Raw genomic sequence first — 20254 nt, 5'->3', positions numbered from 1 at the left:
ACAAAGTTCCATGTGCCACGCGACTCAAAGCGCAGCATCCATTCAATATAACAGGCCTAAAAATACCACTTTCAAAGCATTAAGTCTCATACAGTTATGGGACCTGACTTGCTATTTTTGTTTTATAGCAGAGACGTTTCGATAACAAGACGAGGGTGTCAACTGCCAAGTAAGTAATTTTGTTCTTATAAACATCTGTTTGGTGTATTTATAACGTTTATAGAAAAATTATCTTGTGAATTGTCAAGAGCCCCAACATAAAAAAAATCAAAAACAGTAGCGTAGCTGTAACCTCAGGGAGGCACTTGCTTTATGTTGCAAAACGCCTTGTATTTCATTTCATGAAATATTTCGAAAAACAAAAGGAATTTAAATTTCAAAGAGTTTATTATTTAAAAAGGCAAAATATGTGAGCGAGAAACGTTAGCGACAATGTCGGTTTGCGGTAGTCATGCTGTAGGTATAAATATTGGCACAATTACACTATACATTTGTCGTCACAAGTTTTTAAAAAAAGGCAATACCTTTTGTAAAGAAACATGAAAGAAATTCAACACTTATTATTTTTCTTACCACCGATGTTGTGCAGAAAATATCTTCTTACAATTGAGTGAACAGTTTTTGCACGTTTTTTGCAGTTTTACTTTATTACTCTCATAGCAATTTCATTTGTGATAAATTTATCAATTTGAAGAACAAAAAATGTTGACAATTTGTAGCAGAAAAGCACATAGTAACATAAGCTTATATATAATTTATTGCATTATTTGCATTTGATATTGAAGCATGCATGAATCGAGAATGATTTTAGGAGATGGTGCTTGTTTCTGCGGGCTAGCGAAGGGCGAGCACCCGTTAATGCTTACACTTTCGCTCGGGGTTGGCGGCATCCAGAAGTGTTTGCTCGATTGTTGAGACTGATGGCCGGTAGCTACAATTGGACTTGAGCAATTGGGCGAAGTCGCTGAAAATGGCGGTGTAATCGGAGCTAAATATGGATTTGATTGAAGATTCGGGTTGGATAAAGTGATTGGCGATGTTACGTTTCTCCTTGCTAGCAACGTGTTGGAAATTGTCGCAACTGGTGGCAGTACTCTCGTGCCAACATCTTTGCTATAGTTACTGTTGTTGTTTTCGTTGCTGTTGCTGCTGTTGACGTTGGCTCCCGATGATGAGAGTTGTTCAGGAAAAAATATGCGGACCTCGCCGTCCTGAGTGTCGTCGTTCTTCAATAAATCAAATTCCGATTGTGAAGCCATAAAAGTAGTTTGAATGTTTGCAAAATCGTCGATACATTCCGCTACTTCAGTGTTGTCGATTAACGCGGAAAAACTGGATTGCATGCCACCGCAATTTTCATCTTCTGCTATCCTTGGCATGATCGGTTGAACAGAGGGCTGGTTGTAAAAATGATCGTGCTGCCCAAATGGTTGAAGGGTATTGTGGACAGACGGATTGTCAAAGTGATAGCCCAACTGACCAGTTTGCGATGGTATTGGAGTAGGAATAACCGTCAAATTTTCTTTGGGTTCGGTAGAATATTCACTGATCACGAACTCGTTTTGTAACTCTGGTCTTTGTGAACTGGGTATGGACGCCATCATTTGCTGGGCTGCAGTTTTGATATCTGCAAAATAAATCCAATAATTATAAACTTCATTGTTTAATTGAATCTGTGTTGAAACACAAAATGTATTAGGTTACTTGTCTGTACTAACTGACTAACTCTAACTTACCGCAACCATTAACAGCAGATCCATTCTTCAGCGTTTGATTCAAACACCAAATGTAGTTGTATGCAAACCTTAGGGTTTCAATTTTTGTAAGTTTTGTCTCGTCGGGATAGGTTGGTAAAACTTGTCTTCAAAGAGAAATAAAATAATTTCTATACTTACACACTGTTAGAGACATTTTGTCAGAAACTGTTAAATCAGATCCAAATGAACTGATATAAATTTCTCATGTTATAAAATACATTACAAGTAAAAGGTCAATAAATGCATTACAAAAGAAACAAAAAGGCCGACATTTACCTCAAATCTTCAAGAGCATCATTAAGCCCGTGCATTCTATTTCTTTCACGGTCGTTGGCTTTTGCTCTTCGAAGCTTCTTCAACTTTATCTCGGTAACGGGACTTCTTTCTCGCCGGCGTTTTTTCCTGATTTTGCCGGAACGAACAGCATCATTCTTGTCGTTAGTGTCCGACTTCTGAAAAAAGCAATGTTTGGCTAAATTTTGGGAAATGCTGCATGCTACGGAAATACAATGTTTGGTAATGTTGGTGATAACAGCCTGTAGATTTTAATTTATTTTGAGCTTACCTCGTTATTAACAGTCATGTTTTTCGCTGGCGTGCTGCAAGGTACGTTGCTTTCACATTTTCCGTCATAATCGGAATTTTCAGGAAAAGTCTGGGGAAACTTAATTTGCCAATTTCCATCATCGTTTGTGGGGATATTGGAAGAACTCATTGTGGGGAAGAGTTTGCACAAGCAGAATAAGTAGACAAGGCTTGTTCGCTTAAATTTGCTGGAATTTCAAGCTTAGCAAAAGGCATTTAGTTTTTACAGCACATATTAAAATTAGAAGAACCTAGAAAGAATGCAGCAAAATTTAATTGAACTAATTTAGATTTTACATCTAAATTCAATAAATATAATCTGACAATCTTGCATTTCCTCAAGTCAAGAAACAATCATTGTACATCGCATAATCAGTTTCTTTTATTTTTTCAGTAGGATGATTCATTGATTCTGATTCTCGCCTTGTCAAAAATGATAAAAATTTATGCAAAGCATATCAAGCCAGATGCTACGGTACAATTCATAAATTCCATCTTTTGCGAACTCTTCCGAACTAATTTGCGTAAACTAAAGCCCTATAATTCGTTATACTTAATATCCGGGCTCAATTTTCTTTTAGCAAGCTTGCTTCCTTATGAATGAAACCTAAACCTCTATCCCAGTCTACATTTAAATGCCAGCCCTCATCTATCGCAAAAAAGAAAAAGGGACTACCAGAAAAAAAAAGAAAAAACTACGCCAGCGCGGAACAAAGGCCGTCTCAGCTGAAAAAAAGAATGAAATAAGAGAAAGCGAACGGGCAATATCGTCAGACTATAAGACAAACTGTTTGTGCTAATCAATATGATATCGTCAACAGACGTTTAGACAAACAAAGAAACAAAAGTTTGCCGTTCAGGTTCCGACTGAACACGATGTCTGTTTCGGCAACAAAACGTTTGGCTAGCGCTTTCAGTTCAACTTCAAAACGTACCAAACAGTGCCAGCGCGCAGAAATCGCATCCGCGTCCACGACACTGTCTGATAAGGAACATGTTGCATGTGTCTCTATTGAAAACTAAAAGTACGACTAAATTTTCGAGGAATAAATACACTATACACTATAACAGAGCAAATATCAAAGACTTGCACATTTATTTGTTTACTAGGAAGGATCCTCTTTTCAATAAACAGTTTCGAATATTGAAAACGATTGCTAAATGAAATGTTGAAATATAATGTCAAACAATGTGCAGAAATAACCAGTTTATTAAGTTTTTCCTTAAATACAAAACTTCGGTATGAAACTTGCAGCAGAAATTTTACGCTCACTATATATGGTCTGTTCAGTTTGGACAAACATGCATGTGTAGTAAAATACCCTTGTAGAATTTCTTTTAACTTGTATCAAAACTTTGAGTTTGTTTTATTTACCGTAATTCATCAAAAGATCCGAATTGACAATATATTCAGCAGTTTCCAAAAATGCAAAGTGTTCGAAGTTTTGTTTCTCGGTTTCATTGAAAGGTTTCTAACAAATATTCGCAATATTTTACAAATTGATTTTCATCCAAATTCAAAATAAAGTTTCTTAATATTTACATAAAGGCTTTTGCCATGTTTTACAGAAAAAATGAATTGGTGTGAAAATTGTGAAACACATATAATTTAAAAAACATAAACAAATAACTTATAGAAAAATTACCAAACTTCAAATAACAAGTTTTCTTTTGAGATCAGAAATTGTAAAGTTATTTTTAAATTGATTGTTTAGTAAAAAATATATGCTTGCAAAACCACGCGTTGTCTTTACACACATGGTGACATCACTCGCAACTATCACTTACTGCGTATCCCTTCAAGGTTTGAATTTTATTTTTGGCTTGGGACAAACAACAACTCGAATAAACTCGTTTTTAAGGGTCAATTTTGAAATGTTTGTGAATTTTGAAAAGACTGAGAATTATTTTAATTTAAAGCATCACCAGCGCACTCGTTTACACGCGCTATACATGAGCAGGAATTTACGAAAATTAATAAAGTAGCCTATTTATTGCAATTTTGGTAATGTGAGCTTGAAATGTTTATAATAAGATAACGTGTGTTTCCGTGTTAACACTTTTATTCCGATTAAACTTTAAAGTTAGATAGCATAATGTTTATCTCTTATTAACAAGTTTGTGAGTATCGCTTATGAATGTTATTTAATTGGTAGTTTATTATTTATTAATAGCCACAATTATGACCAATACCGATCTAAAAAGAAACCTTAATGGAACATCCGAAACAATGCTGGCAGAAGGGGATCTTAAAAGAATGACTTCGAAGATGAAAGTACTTTAACGAAAATTTTAGATTTCCCACACATGCATCATGCGCACTATTTCGCAGTCCTACATGTCTGCAACTGTCGTTTGCCACCTCAACAATATGAGTTTAATTGACCCTGCCAACTTAAAAAGTGCTTGACTTTTCTTTTGATATGTTTTCCGTTTGCTCTTTGTTTCAGGGACTTCTTTGATCAACGTTTGTAATCTTTTGAAGATGCGCCGTCGGCAAAAAGTTTTCATCAAAACGGAAATGGTCAGGTAGCACTTACGTGATTGCACATAATGAGAGGCCATTGTTGCAAGTACAAGGATTAACAACACCAAAAGCAAATATAAAAGCGATGTCTTTGTTCTGTAATGATATATTTCCTATTTTTGTTGAAAGGTGCATTTAAATATTCGTTAAAATTCATCAAACATTTCCATTACCTTGATACATTTTTTTTGTTTTTGCGCCAAGTAATGAACAATAACTGTATAATCTTGACACCTCAAAACAATTTTCTAAGCTTGACTGTAAAAAATCCTCTGTTTTGTAAATCTTCAAATCCACTTCAGTGTAAACAAACTTTGCCAACTCATCGCATTAAAAATGTAAGATGTGAGACATCTAACGGCAGACAAAATGCATAAAAATCGAAATTTAGTTACGACGTTATATTATATTTTAAAAATATAAAACAACTACTGTATATCTGTTTTTATTCTGTACTTTGAAACAAACGTAGTCCCAATTTTAGAAAACGTTTTGTAGTATCTGTGCTTTTGTTAAAATTTTGTTTTTTCTTTCATAAAATCATAAAAAAGTCTTGCATATAGTTGGCCCAATACTATATTCACATATTATCAAAAGAAAATAAAAAGTTAGTTGATTACCCATTTTATTTATTTTGTATAGAATCCTTTTGAAGTTTTCTACTGATGTATAGTGAAGCGTTAAGTTTGACTTGCGTGTGATTACTACAAGTTTGTATGGTTCTGTTCGACACGCTCGTGCCTGTGCTAACAGCCCAGGACAAACACTATATATATACACAAGCGGAACATCCCCAAATTTCACCACAAAAAGGTCTCGCTCGGACGAGAACAAAAAAATGTTGTTTCGAACGACCAGGTGTTTGCTGTAACGCTCTTGGATCGTAGAAGGCGAGTGGAGAATCAACCGTAAAATCGAACAAGTGATTTATCAACGTAGCGCACGTGGATGCCACACGAACGAAAAAATTCAAACAAGGCGATCCCTGTTACAAATATGTGATTGACAGAATAGCATTGATATCACGGTTGATATTGTTGTCTCGAATGTGAAACGCTAGGTGTGAGTTTCCTTGTTGCCTTGGTACCCACATTTTCATGAGTTATTCTACACTCGGCTATTATGCTATTTAGAAGTTAAATCATTGCAAAGAAATGGGCAACTGTTATTTACAAAAGACAAGTTGAGAATTGTTTATAGCTTCCGTTGTACAAAATACAACGTTTTATTTCAATTCAGCAGTCGTTCTTGTTAATTGTTATGAGCAAGTCAATAGCCAATATCATCTACTTTCATGCAAGTTTTAAGCCTTCTGTATAATGTATAGAATTTTTTACTTTTCTGGAGAATTAGGGCATGCTATTTTCAACTAATAGACTAAGCTAGCAGCGCTGTTTTTATTGTCTCCAATAAGCAAATGAGCAAAAATAAAACTATTGCTTGTTCAAGTTCGAAAGTTTTTTTGTTAAAGTATCAGTTCTTAAGTGTGTTTCTTTTTTAAGTCGTCAAATAAAAGCTCTTTCAAACAATCCATTGTAGATTTAATTCACCATTTGCTAATGGAAATTTCCTAAAACTACATTGTTACGCAAAGATTAAGCATCATTTTATGGGTTATCGCAATATGAATTTATTGTTATTTTTCACCACATTAAACATAATGAATATGTATTGCAAGCACGCATTAAGTTACTGACGCCAGTCTTTCGCTCGTCACAATAGAACATTTACGAATTTGCTTCCTCCAACGTTTCCCTTGATGGAAATGGTAAATCGTTAATTCGGAAATGTAATCATGTCAAATCATGTAATCCTAAAATAGCAGCGCCGCTACTTCGCTTTTAGATTTAATCGTATCTTAGCTTCGATTTAGGAATTTCTAAGTGGAAAACTGATTGTATTGTTCAATTGACGAAAACAATCAACTAAGTTAAAAGCTGGAATTTAACAGAGTGTTCGTTGTCGCGTCGAACCAAAACAAAGTTATTCTGCTAACATTTTATTTTCCAGATCTCAAAAACTATATAGGTTAGTGATAAGGTTACACGAAAGTTGATGCACATAGTTTTTACTATGCGGTCTATCAAAGCTTCGTTTACATTGTGTAGAATAAGGAATACGGAAACCACAGTGTCGTGGGCTGCGGTTTATGTCAATGCAGGACCGTGTAAAGCTCAACCTGAGCTTGTGGGTTAAAAAGAAAACTTGACCTCCTACAAAAATTGTGTAAGTTCGTCAATTTGATGATTAATTTTATTAAACGATAATGAACACGTGCTTGGACCCAGTTTCTTTTTATATGTTTAATACTTTTATATATATAAATATAGCCCGACTCACCGTGCATGGCTCAAATGCAATGAGGTCTGTTTGCAGAAAGCTCATTGACAACACCGCCCCTAATCAAGCAGATTCACTCGTACCTAAACTACGTATATCTGCTCAAGTACGAATCATTTTACACGTTTATTTTTTCTCGCGAGACGCACTAATGCGTTACAGTTTGCCCATAGCTTACCATATGTTACGTGTAGATGAGTGAAATTGGCAGCAACACATGGATTCTAAGGCTATAACAGACCTGTTTTTCGAGTATTTTTAAGGGAGTCATTTTTTAACTTTGTTTTACACCGTAGTCATTAGCGTAATTGAGTATATTTTAGGCTAGCAATATTTCACTGGAAAAAAATCGTGCGCTTTGAAGCTATTTTTGACAGCTTCTTGTCAACTTAACTTAAATGTTATAACATAATAACCTAGACCTGATCTAAATCTATCTCAAGAAAAACTTAAATAATTAACATCACCCTTTTGCATACCAATTCTCCTGACCTAACCGCGTATCTTTAACAATAAGCTGCGTGAAATAGTCTGGTGAAATACGGTGAAATAGTCACTTCGTATATTTTAACAGTGCACTACTATTTCATATATACAATAAATTATATTACCACAGCGTTGTTCTTATCTTAGATGCTATTCCAATGTCTCATTTTTGTCATGGACTCGTTTCGATGTGATTTACGAAATCGATATCACTCTCTGCTTTCGTTCTTTCCACTTCTAGGAAGGGACTAGTATAACGTAGAAGTTATAGAAACATGCATATATAATATAGATAATTTAATAAATAGGCATTTTATTTGAAATCACGTAACCAAAGACATTGTGTTTATGTTATAATCACAAGACACAAGCATCCCTGAAAGTGTCGACAATAATAAACTGCAGGCCTATACATTTTCCTGTCTGGTGCAATGATGTGCACTCATAGATATCGTCTCATAGATAAGCCGATAAATGACGCTCTGCGCTTAGTGACTGGATGCCTGCGCCCCACACCAATAGACAACCTGTTTGTCCTAGCAGGTATCCACCCATCTGAGCTTCGCCGCAAGAGAGCCACACTGTCTCTAGCACGCCGAGCCCTGGAGCCTGGGCATCTTCTGCATAACCGGCTCCTGTCTCCTCCACTTAGAGGACACCGGCAGCTTAAGTCGAGGCACCCATTTGTCCCTGCTGCATTGGATTTACTGAATGAATTTAACCAGTCAAGCACCAATGTGGCAAGCTGGGTGGATTAAAAATGGAGCATGGAGTGGCAAGAAAACTCCTCCAGACTCCATGGCTACCTTTCGAAGGCCAGCACATCACCACCGGGAATGCATTTTCACAGGTGTGCTTGGACCAAGCTCAATCGCCTTAGAACTGGCGTTGGCCTCTTCCGCTCAATTATGCACAAATGGGGTACGGCTCCATCTGCGGCCTGTGAGTGTGGTGCAGAAGAGCAGACTGCAGACCACGTCATAACATCTTGTCCCACATACCGCCATCCTTGTGGAAACCGTGGTCTGACAATAATGGATGAAACCCTGGTCAGTTGGCTAACAAACACCTGCCTTACAATATGAGGTTTTTGTTCCCTCTCTGAAATTAAAGAACCATCTACTCCACACGAAGAAGATGTGCACAATTTTCATGATATAAGTATAAGCGTTCACCTGTATCACCCCTTCCAGTCTAATTTGGACTTTCATGTGTCTAGTACACAAGCCTGTGTCTTGTGATATTATTCTAATCTTTAGTGGAATTGGAATGCATTACGATGTCAATAAAATTAACATTTACATGGACATATACTTTGTTGAGTTGAATGCAAGTTCAATAATATCAGAATTCTGGCTGAGGAAGATTTCACGAACGACAGATTCGAGACTCATTGAACATAGCCAGGACAACTCAAGCTTTAACCACGTAACCACGAACCACAAATGTAACGTGGCCTATTTAGGAATAAAAATATTACAATATTTGGCTTAGCTTACACCATTTTTCAGTAACTAGAATAAAGCCAATTTCTGTTTTGCTTTTGATCTTTAAGAATAAATATACGCAAAACGTTGACTTGAGTAAATCAAGTTAAATTGAAGTTAGGTTATTTTAGATTAAGTAGTAAGAGCTAGAGGTAGGTTACGTTGACGTACTAAAAAATTGGTTATTTCGAACTTGTGATTTTCTCGAAACAAATATTGGCAGGAAAGCATATCTTGTTCAAGTATAAAACGGAACTAGCCTAATCTTTTAAAACTTTGGTAGGATTGAGCCAGACTTTACATACCAAGTTGCTGCAATGAGATCCACAAAAGCAGGTTTTAGGATTTTATTTAAAAAATGCTTACATGTTTCGAACAACATTTGTTCTTTATCAAAGCTGGGATGAAAACAATAATTGATTATCAAATTACATACTCTACAATGTTATATTAGAGCAAAAAGGGAATAGAATAAATAAATAAGAAATATGAGCTATCAGCATGCAGGAGACAAAGATAATGGTGGGAACATAATCAGTTTGTGATGATTTGTGGGACATGGTAGTTAAACAAAAAGGACATGCAAAGCGGTAAACTGCATTGTACTAGACAAGATGGGATATTGTGTCTGGACTCTAGCAAATTTTTAAAAGGAAAGTAGTGCCATTCTCGAATGGAAATTCCCCTACTTAATTACTAATAATGCTTCTTGAATTTTACTTCCACAATCGTTTCGACATTTTCGGACAATTTTGTAACGAGATATATCAATATTGTCTTCTTTGCATACTTTGCATGTTTCTATGTGTGTTTTGATCGCTGAATTGTTACATGCTTTCTTTATTTGTGTGTGCTCCGCTACTATGGTACCAAAATGTCGAAAAGTCTTTCCTATGACAGTATTATCTATATCAGGGATGTCCAACCTTTTATTATAGTGGGCCGCATTGTCACTTGAAATAATTCATTGGGCCGCAGAACCTATTAAGTTTCAAGAAAAATGGGTACATAAAGAGCTAACTGGTACATTTTAATTAGGCTAAGATTCAAAGTTCAAAATAGCCTACTACTTGGAATGAAAATGACTAGCGGGCCGCACAAAAATCTCAGGTGGGCCGCAGGTAGGATATCCCTGATCTATATCATATGGACATGAAAACTGATATACGACATTAGATAGCAAATTCATCGCAATATAGGACTTATTGTTAATATAGTTTTGTACTTTGAGTGAAGTAAACATACTTTTAAGTTCTACGTCAAATTTCGTTTTTAACGCTGCTTGTATTTTACATCTAAAGACTGAAGAAGTTTTACCGACATACGAGATTTTTAGAATAATTTAATTGGTCGTGATGGCAATTAAACCTTTCATCCATGTTGTGAGTGCATTTGGCTGAAAGTTTAATACAACATTTTTAAAACTTAGTTGGCCCTATACCTTTTCCAAAATTGTTTTGCAAATTCCTGAGAAAATCCGCCTGCAGTTAATTTCGAAGACTTTTTTGTACATAACGTTTTGTTCTACATAGAAAAGAAACAGCTTTTACTAAACATCAACAACACGATTTGCCCGAGCCCTTACGGTTTATGTCTTTATATAAACCGATTTGTTTAATATCCATCCGTCGGCCGCATGGCCTAATGGATAAGGCGTCTGACTTCGGATCAGAAGATTGGGGGTTCGAGTCCCTCTGTGGTCACACTTTTTTTCGTACTTATTACTATGTTAAAAAAGTTAGTAATGTATCTTACTATGTTGGATATTTTCTGTCGGCCGCATGGCCTAATGGATAAGGCGTCTGACTTCGAATCAGAAGATTGGGGGTTCGAGTCCCTCTGTGGTCACACTTTTTTTTCGTACTCATTACTATGTTAAAAATCATCAACACAAAAGTTTGTGGGCTCGGTGCTTTTTAAGATTCAGAAGAATTTCGTCGATAATATGAAATACTGCAACTAGGTTTAAAAAAACTAAACTACGGTATCTGTATCTGGTTAAGCTGCCACTATTTCACCAGGGAAAGTTGTCCGTTCGAAGATATTTTTCACTGCTTCTTGTTGACATGACGTAAATGAATGTAACACTGTTTTAACATAACAAATTAAAAGTTAGATTTAGAATAATTAAATTAAAATTAAAAGGTAGATTTAGTTTAGAATCTGAAAACTACATTACAAAGAAAGTAATATGTAAAAGCACAATAGGCCTATACACAGCTAACAACTTAACGTTTTTAAAACGTCACAGAGAAATTTTTAAAGCTCTCAACAACGTTTAACAGTTGCCCAGAACTTTGGTGATCCGACTAATTAAAAAAGTTTCGAGACATTCAACCGTATTAAAATCGCGATCTAAAGTAACGCGTTAAAGTGTAACTGCGTGCAGGAATAAGTAAAAACTGAAATTTCCGAAAGGTGACGAATAAGCCTACAAGTAGGCTAGTTGCGCGATATTGCAGTCTAACATAAATAACACTTTGCATAAAGTTTAAACGTGATTGCTTGAGGTAGATCAAAAACCTATTAAAAACTAATCGTAACTGAAACCGCAATTTGTCACAGAAGTCTAGATTATGTACCCAATTAAACAAGCCTGAGTGGCGATGTCCATTGTCCACCCACAATTACAGTAAATTCCTTGTGGCCAATTTGGGTAGCTTCAACACGCGACTTCATAAAGTAAATGAGACAAAACCTTTACTTTAGTATTCAATCAATGCTGTTCAATATATTTCTTTTAGTTAAGTTTTAGTATCTCTACTGCTGAGTTTCAAACGCCACACTAATTGCTAATCTTACTGTTTCAAACTACACAGCGATTTCCTTCAAAACACCGTCATCTTTTTCAGCAAATTGCATGTCTTCTTACAAGTTAATATGTCGTTTGTTTCTGATGATTATGTGCAATACACAACGCTACGTTTTGGTTACCAATTTGTTTTGTTTGCGATAGTTATTTTGCGTGTTATGTCATCAAGTTTGGTTGTTGTCTTCACAGCTATACTGAAGGATGATGACCAATTCCAAAGAATGAGTGTGTTCCGAGTGCGCGAACCAATCAAAAACACAACTCATCTAACTGCATCGCATCTCAGTTTATTTTTGTTTTTTTTTCGCTCTCGAGCTTGGCTGTTGCATGGTTGGCGACTCAGAGTTCGAGCGAACCCGAGCCCTTAAACTTAAAGCTCGTGCGTTCCCAAACCTATGACATCATATTAAAGCAAACCAGGAAACTAAATTTTGAAGGCAGAATGGTCGTCATCAATACAGTTTTGGCTACATCTCTATACATCCAAAATCTATATCTTCGATCGCTATAAATAGTCTACTACTTATAATAATAGTTGATGTGATAATAGAAGCTATATCAAAGAGAGCTTTTTTCTAGGCCATGTATTATTGTTTAAATAACATTTTCGCGTTTACGTATTTAACAAAAAGAAGAAGAGAAACATTGCAGTTCGCAGTGACACCGCCTATATGTGGGACAAATGTCATGCACTAATTTCATGAACTTAATGAAAGACACAGCGAGATTAAGAATAATTCCTAGTAAAAAATATTGCAATATTTAATATTTTTGTCGAAAAAGCAAACGCTGGAATAAAACCATGGGTAAGACTGGGTTCGCAAGAATTACGCATAAAAACGGTGACGTTCGTGCCGAGCCTTCGGGCTTGGGTTCGGCACATCCCTGTTCAGTGGAGTTTCGCTCTGGGCTATAGGTCTATATGTGAGTTGGGGTTTTGATATTCGCCCTAAAACGGCGATAACCTTGCTTTCGTAGCAAAATAAATTTTTAACTCTCTGCTGTCCGTGTGCAAATTGCGGAACAACCGAAGAGGGCAACGACTAATTGCTTTACAGGCAAAAGACTATCACGTTAATTTCATCTGGGAATTTAGCCAATTTTTGCTGTATTTCTGCGCAGCAGGGCATTTTCGTGAGACAAAGGATTACGAAAAATTTAGCACAAATTCTTTCCTATGCACGAATGTTTTCCGCTTGTAACAAATTTCTAAGTCGCTTAGTGTTTAGTTGCTGGATAATTGTACAAAACCAAGCATTAACTTATGCTTAATTTCAGTTTTATATCATATCATTCCCCATCATACCTAAAGTATCAATTGCACAAATTAGAGTTTTTTTACGATAAACCGCTACCATCAGCAAACATTTTGTTTGTGACCGCGTGGCGTGATCCAATTCCGAAAACAGCAATGTAATTTTCCAGAAGTCATATGGCAAAGCAAAGCAAACAATCTGTTTAACGTTGAATATGCAATTAACATGTCAAGAAACTCCTGACATTGTTTGCTCACTCATGTTCCTCGACCTTAAATCGTCCGTCCATATGACTTTATCATCAGCATATTTCAGCAAAATTGTCTACTAATGTTGAACGATTTACATAACAATTATTAGGTCCTTAATTGAGTGACTTTATTACATTCAGCACCTGCTGTATGTTTGCAAACGATGATAGTAAATTTCGTAAAAGTCTAAGACATGTACGCCAAACAGAATCCATTATCCAACACTTATCCATTATCCATTATCCACTATCCAAGACTTATCTATGCGAGCAGGAAATGATTGACAAATTATAGGGGATATATAAAGCAATGGTATCCAAAATCATTCTTGCGGCTAACCAAAACTTTTATTCAAAATTAATTATTTACTGAAGTAATAAATTAGTGTGTGATAGTTTTGATTAATAAGCAAAAATATATTTTTTGTTTAAGTGAATACGCCATCTAGCGATAGAAAGTAAAAACTTCACTCGTGCAGGCTATATGCAACGTTAATTATGATGTGAGTAAAGAGCACTGGCCTTAAGAAAACTTTGTTTATGAGAAAGCTTCACTGATCCTAGCAAAACATAAAGGCTACTACTATTTCACCGGAAAAAACGAGCGTTCAAAGATATTTTCACAGTTTCCTCTTCACCAACTTTACTTTATAAGACATAGCCTATAGTAGCCTAAGCCTAACCTAAATATTATACCTTCTTATCTAAATTTAACTCCAATAGAACCTTGAATAGTTAAAATCTACTTTCTCCATAGCTTTTCTTCTAACCTAACCGCCTATCTATAACAACGGGCTGCGTGACCTACATATTGTGAAACAGTCACTCTCAAAAATAAAATAAACAGGTTGTACGGCGTTACAAAATTGTTGTGTACACGGCATTTCACATTCATCCGCCATAAATTGCCCGCTGCAAAAAAGTTTGCCCCCTTTAACACTGACCTAAATGATAAACTAAGCCTGGACGTAAGGTTGCCATAGAGTATTTTTTAGAACACAATACAGTTGTTCCATTACTGGCAAATACAACAATTTATTGCGTATTATTTCAAAATATTTTGTGTGCGGTCCTGTTATTCACCTCTTTTCGGACCACTTTGTATATCAAAATGTAGCTTGTGTAACTAATGTATCTATATTAGTTACATAAGCTACATTAGCTAATACATTAGTTACATTGGCTTCATTAGCTACTATAGTTATAGCAGCTACATTTTGGTATTTAGCAGCTACATTTGCCACAGTTTGATATATCGAATGTGGTGTACTTGTGTATTTGCGTAGTTTTAGCAGGGTGTCGTTTTCTAGTAGCTGTACTTGACCAGTAGGCAGCAGCTGTAGTGAATGTTGATGTCATTGGTCTTACGATGGAAAAGTGTAACTAAAATAGTTTTGCTGCTGACCTAAGCCGTTCGGTAGGTAACGCTTTATCTTGTACCAGGATTATGTCATAACTTCAACTGTTGGTATGTTATGGCATGGTATCACATTTTTAATCCTAGGATTGAGGAAAATTTTTCCACAACCATGAACTCGCCGTTGATGACTTCTCATCGCTCGAATCCCTGTTACAGAGATTGTCTTATGACAGGTTCCTATGCATGCACATTTTCCAATTTGTTTCTTCAGATTTTACATTTTATTGCCTGAATTTGAAACTGTTCACCTGGACCACTGAACAGGAGCAAAAGTTGTTTATACCTTGCTTAAGGGTATTACGACGGTAGCCCTACTGGGACTTCCACCCGGTTCGCATTTTTACAAGGCAGGTGCTCTCAGACGCCACCGCGCAGACAACTGTAATGTTTGCCGTATTGTATCAGGCTAGTCTTAACGATTAATTTTTACTAACAAACATATTACAAATAGGGACCAACTGCTTTGGCGAGCCAGACCGTAAGAATTAAATCAACTTGGTTTTAGTATCGTAATAAAATGGATTAGTTTACCTCCTCGGTGATGTGAAACTTTACAACTGCATATATAGGACAGAACGTACTAACGCTATAATAATGTCAACATCTTCAAATATACAATATTCTATTATTAAAAACCTCACAGGAAACGCAAATTTTAACTGTTGTTTTTTTTTTAAATGCAGTCGTTATTTCTTAAACTACACAATCTAAAAATTTTGTTTACGCTTGATGAGTGGCGATTAGCATCTCTCTGTAGCCAATGGGATTAATCCACACTAATCGATTTCACTAAAATCGCTTTTTGGCCCATTCCATACCTTTCCAAGTCCCATTGTCAGTATTTGTCTCTCAGAAAGCCGTCTTCATCAACACAATGCACTTCAATGTCATTAGTTCTACAGCATTGTAATTTCATTGATCAAGTGCATGTAACTTCGGTCTTCATAACTTTTTCACAGTGTTTACAAAACGTGCGTTTAGTTTGAGACGAAATTTGACACCAACGTTTGTTTTGGTAACTGCAAAATTTCTAATACGATCGCGGCATAATAATAAAAACTCTGATTAAACTTTCAATGAAAAGTGGACTGGGTTCCGAGTTCCGACGCGGGGAAGCAATCGTAGACCAGGTCATTCTTGACCCAGAGCATCAAGGACTGCTTTAAGCTGCCCAATGAGCTGGGCATCTCAGTACGGCGCCCAAACTATAAACAATTTTTCTAAAAAATAGTCTAGCCATATAGAGCCGTATCCCGTATGGAACAAATTTAAATTTAATGCTGACTATTACTTGTCATCCCAGCACGTATAAGTTTTGCTGTTTACTATTTTAAGTGCTTTGTTTTTCGTTTATCTTTTACATCACTTGATCACTCGGTGATTGTACCTAACTCATTCACCACACTTGTTCGAGCAGAACACAGCTGTTTTGTTTACCAAAGGGGGCTAATGTATTTCATTGGTAGGCCTATATAAATTTTAGTTTTTGTAATTTTCGGTTAAGACGCTAATGCTTTTATGTTATTTTAATTGTTTTGACAGACTGATGATGCCAAACTGTCGGCGGAAAATGTTTCTGCTTTAAATCGTGCAAACCCACCCTGGTTTATTTCACTTTTTACATTAAGCTATTCTGTTCAGCAATGCAGCTCTGCTTTGCATACAGTGTGGCACTCCAGTACTGCTATGGCGAAGGTTGTTGTTGCGTTGTTCCGCTGCTGACTCCTTACCCAGAAGTCTGCTGCTTCAGTTGTCTGTTAGCTTCGCTCATATTTAAAGGAAAGAACATGACCTTCTTAGTTCAAGGATTTATTCGAACTGATGTCCTGCGCGCAGGCAGTGCAGAGAAGAAAGGGATGGTAAAACGAACGTGCAGTGCGGCAATCAACACGTGTGGGGAGCATCTCGAGGGCGCCAACCAGCGACAAACCAAAAAGCCCCCAACGGCTGCTACACCGCCTTCAGCGGCCCCGCCTGCTCCTAGGCCAGCACATGGTCCTCATGATCATGGAGATTGACTACAATCGGAGCTTTATCCCCCACCACCGGCCAGAAGCAGCGAAGCAGGCTGCGGCCCTTCAAAAATAGCGTCCCAAAAGCAGAGACTTAACTAGGGTGACTTCTGTGGCGGCAGACCGTAATTAGATCGTAATTAACGACAATACGATTTTTTCCTCAATTTCCGATTTTATTTACGTTTGACTGCGATTTTGGACATCGTTGCTCATCGAAATCTAACTTTAACATGTTAAACTTCAATTCATTTTCGATAACTTCAAATTGGTCTGCCGCCATAGAAATTACTAATTAATGTCGACAGACACGATCGTAATTAGCAGCTGTAGGATTTTTCCGCTATTTTTTAATTGCATTCATGTTAAAAAAATTTTAATGTTTTAATAATTTTTTTCGGTAGTTAATTTGTTTGGCTTTGTTATTAATATCGTATAGTATACAGTACTGTTTTTAACAAAATATCTGCTTGCTTGATTTTGTCAAGCAACCAGACAGTGTCTGCCAAAAGATATCTGATGGCTGGGCTCAGGTATCTTTGGCCTCAGCTAGGCCTATACTTGTAGTCTAAGTCTAACTACCATCGAAATCTAACTAAAAAACGCCAAAAAAACTAGCATATACCTATAAGTTACGGGCTACGCGCCTACGATTGTATACGTTAAAGGTTGCATGTTCTTCTAGCCTATTACTGGTATTAAATTACGGATCTACTGTGGTCAGGTAGGCCCATTGTGTTCTAGACCTATATAACTTAGGCATTTGTCCATTGTTTTACAGTACAATATTTTTGTCCAAAGGGACCGCATGGCATTAAAACAAAACGTCTGCTGTTAGGCCTAGTGAAAACCAAGAAATAAAAAACGAAAGCAAAAAAAAGAGGCAGAGGACCGAAAACAGTATTAAAAAATCGTACCGATTTCACCTTGTACCGATATCACTGGTAACCACTGAAAAGTAGCCTACTGGTATGATAGGCTAGTTTTCGTGCATGCAAAGATGCAAATTTTACTATGATGACGTGCACTAAAGCTTCAATTCCTTATTTATTATAAATTGACATTGGGTGCCCCTTGACAAAGTTGGATGGTCAACTCTGGTAAACTAAGCTTAATTTGTCTACAGACACAATCAAGCATGCAGGTTTTTTAGGTCTAAATTTTCGTAAAAACTCAGCTGTTTTTCTTTCAAATGGTCTGGTCACAATTGAAGGAGTTAGCCTAATTCCTGCATCTCTGAAAACAATCTTTATGCTGTGCGCATAGCAAGGTCTGGCACAGATCACACCTTAAACAATGGCGTTATCCAGACATCAGTCACATGGGCAACCTCATTGTGCAGTGAAGACCAATCATTAAAATATCAGTGGTTGCCATGGCATCGAGACACCCACTAAAATCCCACTCTGTAGAATACTTTAACTATTTTTAATAAAAAACACGAAAATTCTGTCATTCATCAATTTTCGTCGGTGGTACATTCCATGATAATTATTTCAACTACTGTGTGCTTAGCGAAGCACGATGGCTAAGTCGACATAATTAAGATTGATTCACACTGTGCCAACTCTTCCCTCGGTTGTGCCTTTGTTGATTGTTTTTGTGGTGGAAATCGGTGCATGACGTTTTAATTACAAATTATAGTTAGTGGTTGCTTTTCAAGAACCGTACTATGGATAAATATAGTTAGGTATAAGATATCATGCAAGTATTGGCGATAGGTACAAAGGCAAGCCTGTAATTGGAAAGTTTCCGAAAATTGTACATAATATACCTGACTTGCGATTCAGAGAAAAGGATTGTGATGCCAAATTAGCTGTGCCGAATTCTTTGTTCTTTTCTGCTATTTAGCGCTGATTACTTTGTTTTCTAATTCCGTGATCGCCGTTACGGGAGCTCATTGCCTCAATTTGTGATGTATTCGATAAAGAATAACTTTTCTTTGTGTTTGGTCGCTTCTCGATGTCGTCTTGACGAAACTTATTCGCTTTGGCAACTCGCAGAACTAAATTTGCTTTTCGGTTTCTGCCTTAACTTACTGAACGCATTTATATATGTTATTTCGAGGAAGCAAAAACTCGTTTGACGTTTGCATAAAACAAACCGCAGAAGAATATTCGGCCAAGTCAGCGAAATAGTTCAAGATTGCTTGAATATTCTCATCATCACGGAAATAAGTGTGTGAGAGCTGTGAGATGTTGGTATGAAATGATGTATATCTAACTCCACATGATGTTGCAGGCGGCGTGTACATTTCAACATTGCAGTGCTTAGCAGAATCGCCAACACATAGAAACTGAGAAAACTTTGTTAGCAGAAATAAACAAAGCAAACTTAATCAAACTGATAAATAATCGTAAAGTAATAAAATGCTGTGCGGTTAAAAAAACGCAAACATTTATGAAAACAGTAATCACCGAAAGAATTCAAATTAAACAGGAAAACAAAAATTTGAAATAAAATTGTCCAATGGAGTGGCCCAGCCACAAGATAAGTAACTAACAAGGACCTTTTCTAAAATCAACTCTGTACTTTATTGGTCTTTTTTCATTGTTATTCGATGCAATAATTAAAACTTTGTTTGTGATGATCTTGGCCTTTCATGAAAATTATACATCAATATAATACATACATATATTATACAGGCAATATTTTTATATTTTAAAAATTAAAACATTTCTAAAACTCTTATTATTAATTATAGTATATATATATATCCTACAGTATTTATAATATATCTATGGATTTACATTGTCGCTGAAAAGAAAGGTATGATTGCAAACCGCTGGAAATATTAGCCGCAAATGAGGTATATCCAGACAGCAAAAGAGCCAAACGACTGCAAAAGACATAAGTAGAAGGTTACACATAAATACGATTTACGTAATAAATTTTTAGTAAAATACGTAGAAATATACATGCATTAAGTAGAATAAATTTGCAATAAATCATTGAAAACATTTTTCTTCTTGGCCCATTCAAACGGTTTTTATTGGAATTTGAAGAGGAAGTGTTCTAAATGACTGCAAACCGGCCGACTAACTCTGGCCTACACAACACCTCAACCATTGAGCCGAGCATATTTTCTTTTGTGATATCGACAAAAGTTGCTTATTTGAAGTAAGACTCATTTTGTCTGGTGAAAATACCAAGTTATTTTGAAGCACTAGTCTTGCCGCTTTCTAGCTTTTCAAAATTTAGCCTTGTACATGTTTGTAAATTTTTCTTTGACATCGATATATTTTCTTGTCCCCAATAGCGTTACCGGTATGTGGGCATTGATCTTGTCAATAGCCATACTAATGTGATCACGACATATTAA

The 20254-nt window shown here is 36.3% G+C and overlaps 1 protein-coding gene and 2 non-coding genes across 3 annotated transcripts; 2 read left to right on the top strand and 1 right to left on the bottom strand.

Annotated features, from left to right (window-relative positions):
* Nucleotides 1-335: 335 nt before the first annotated feature.
* LOC143465284 (uncharacterized) lies at nucleotides 336-2678 on the bottom strand. Its single transcript, XM_076963503.1, has 4 exons — nucleotides 2323-2678; nucleotides 2034-2209; nucleotides 1737-1861; nucleotides 336-1627 (listed from the first exon to the last, which is right to left on the bottom strand). The coding sequence occupies exons 1-4, from the start codon at nucleotides 2470-2472 to the stop codon at nucleotides 756-758; spliced, it is 1323 nt and encodes a 440-aa protein (XP_076819618.1). The 5' UTR covers nucleotides 2473-2678; the 3' UTR covers nucleotides 336-755.
* An 8134-nt stretch (nucleotides 2679-10812) lies between these two features.
* Trnar-ucg (transfer RNA arginine (anticodon UCG)) lies at nucleotides 10813-10885 on the top strand. Its single transcript has one exon. It is a non-coding gene; the product is annotated as a tRNA-Arg (tRNA).
* A 72-nt stretch (nucleotides 10886-10957) lies between these two features.
* On the top strand, nucleotides 10958-11030 carry Trnar-ucg (transfer RNA arginine (anticodon UCG)). The gene has a single exon. It is a non-coding gene; the product is annotated as a tRNA-Arg (tRNA).
* Nucleotides 11031-20254: the final 9224 nt, after the last annotated feature.

This window comes from Clavelina lepadiformis, chromosome 7 (assembly GCF_947623445.1).
Source record: "Clavelina lepadiformis chromosome 7, kaClaLepa1.1, whole genome shotgun sequence".
Classification (NCBI taxonomy): domain Eukaryota; kingdom Metazoa; phylum Chordata; class Ascidiacea; order Aplousobranchia; family Clavelinidae; genus Clavelina; species Clavelina lepadiformis.
This window is presented reverse-complemented; position numbering and strand designations above follow the sequence as displayed.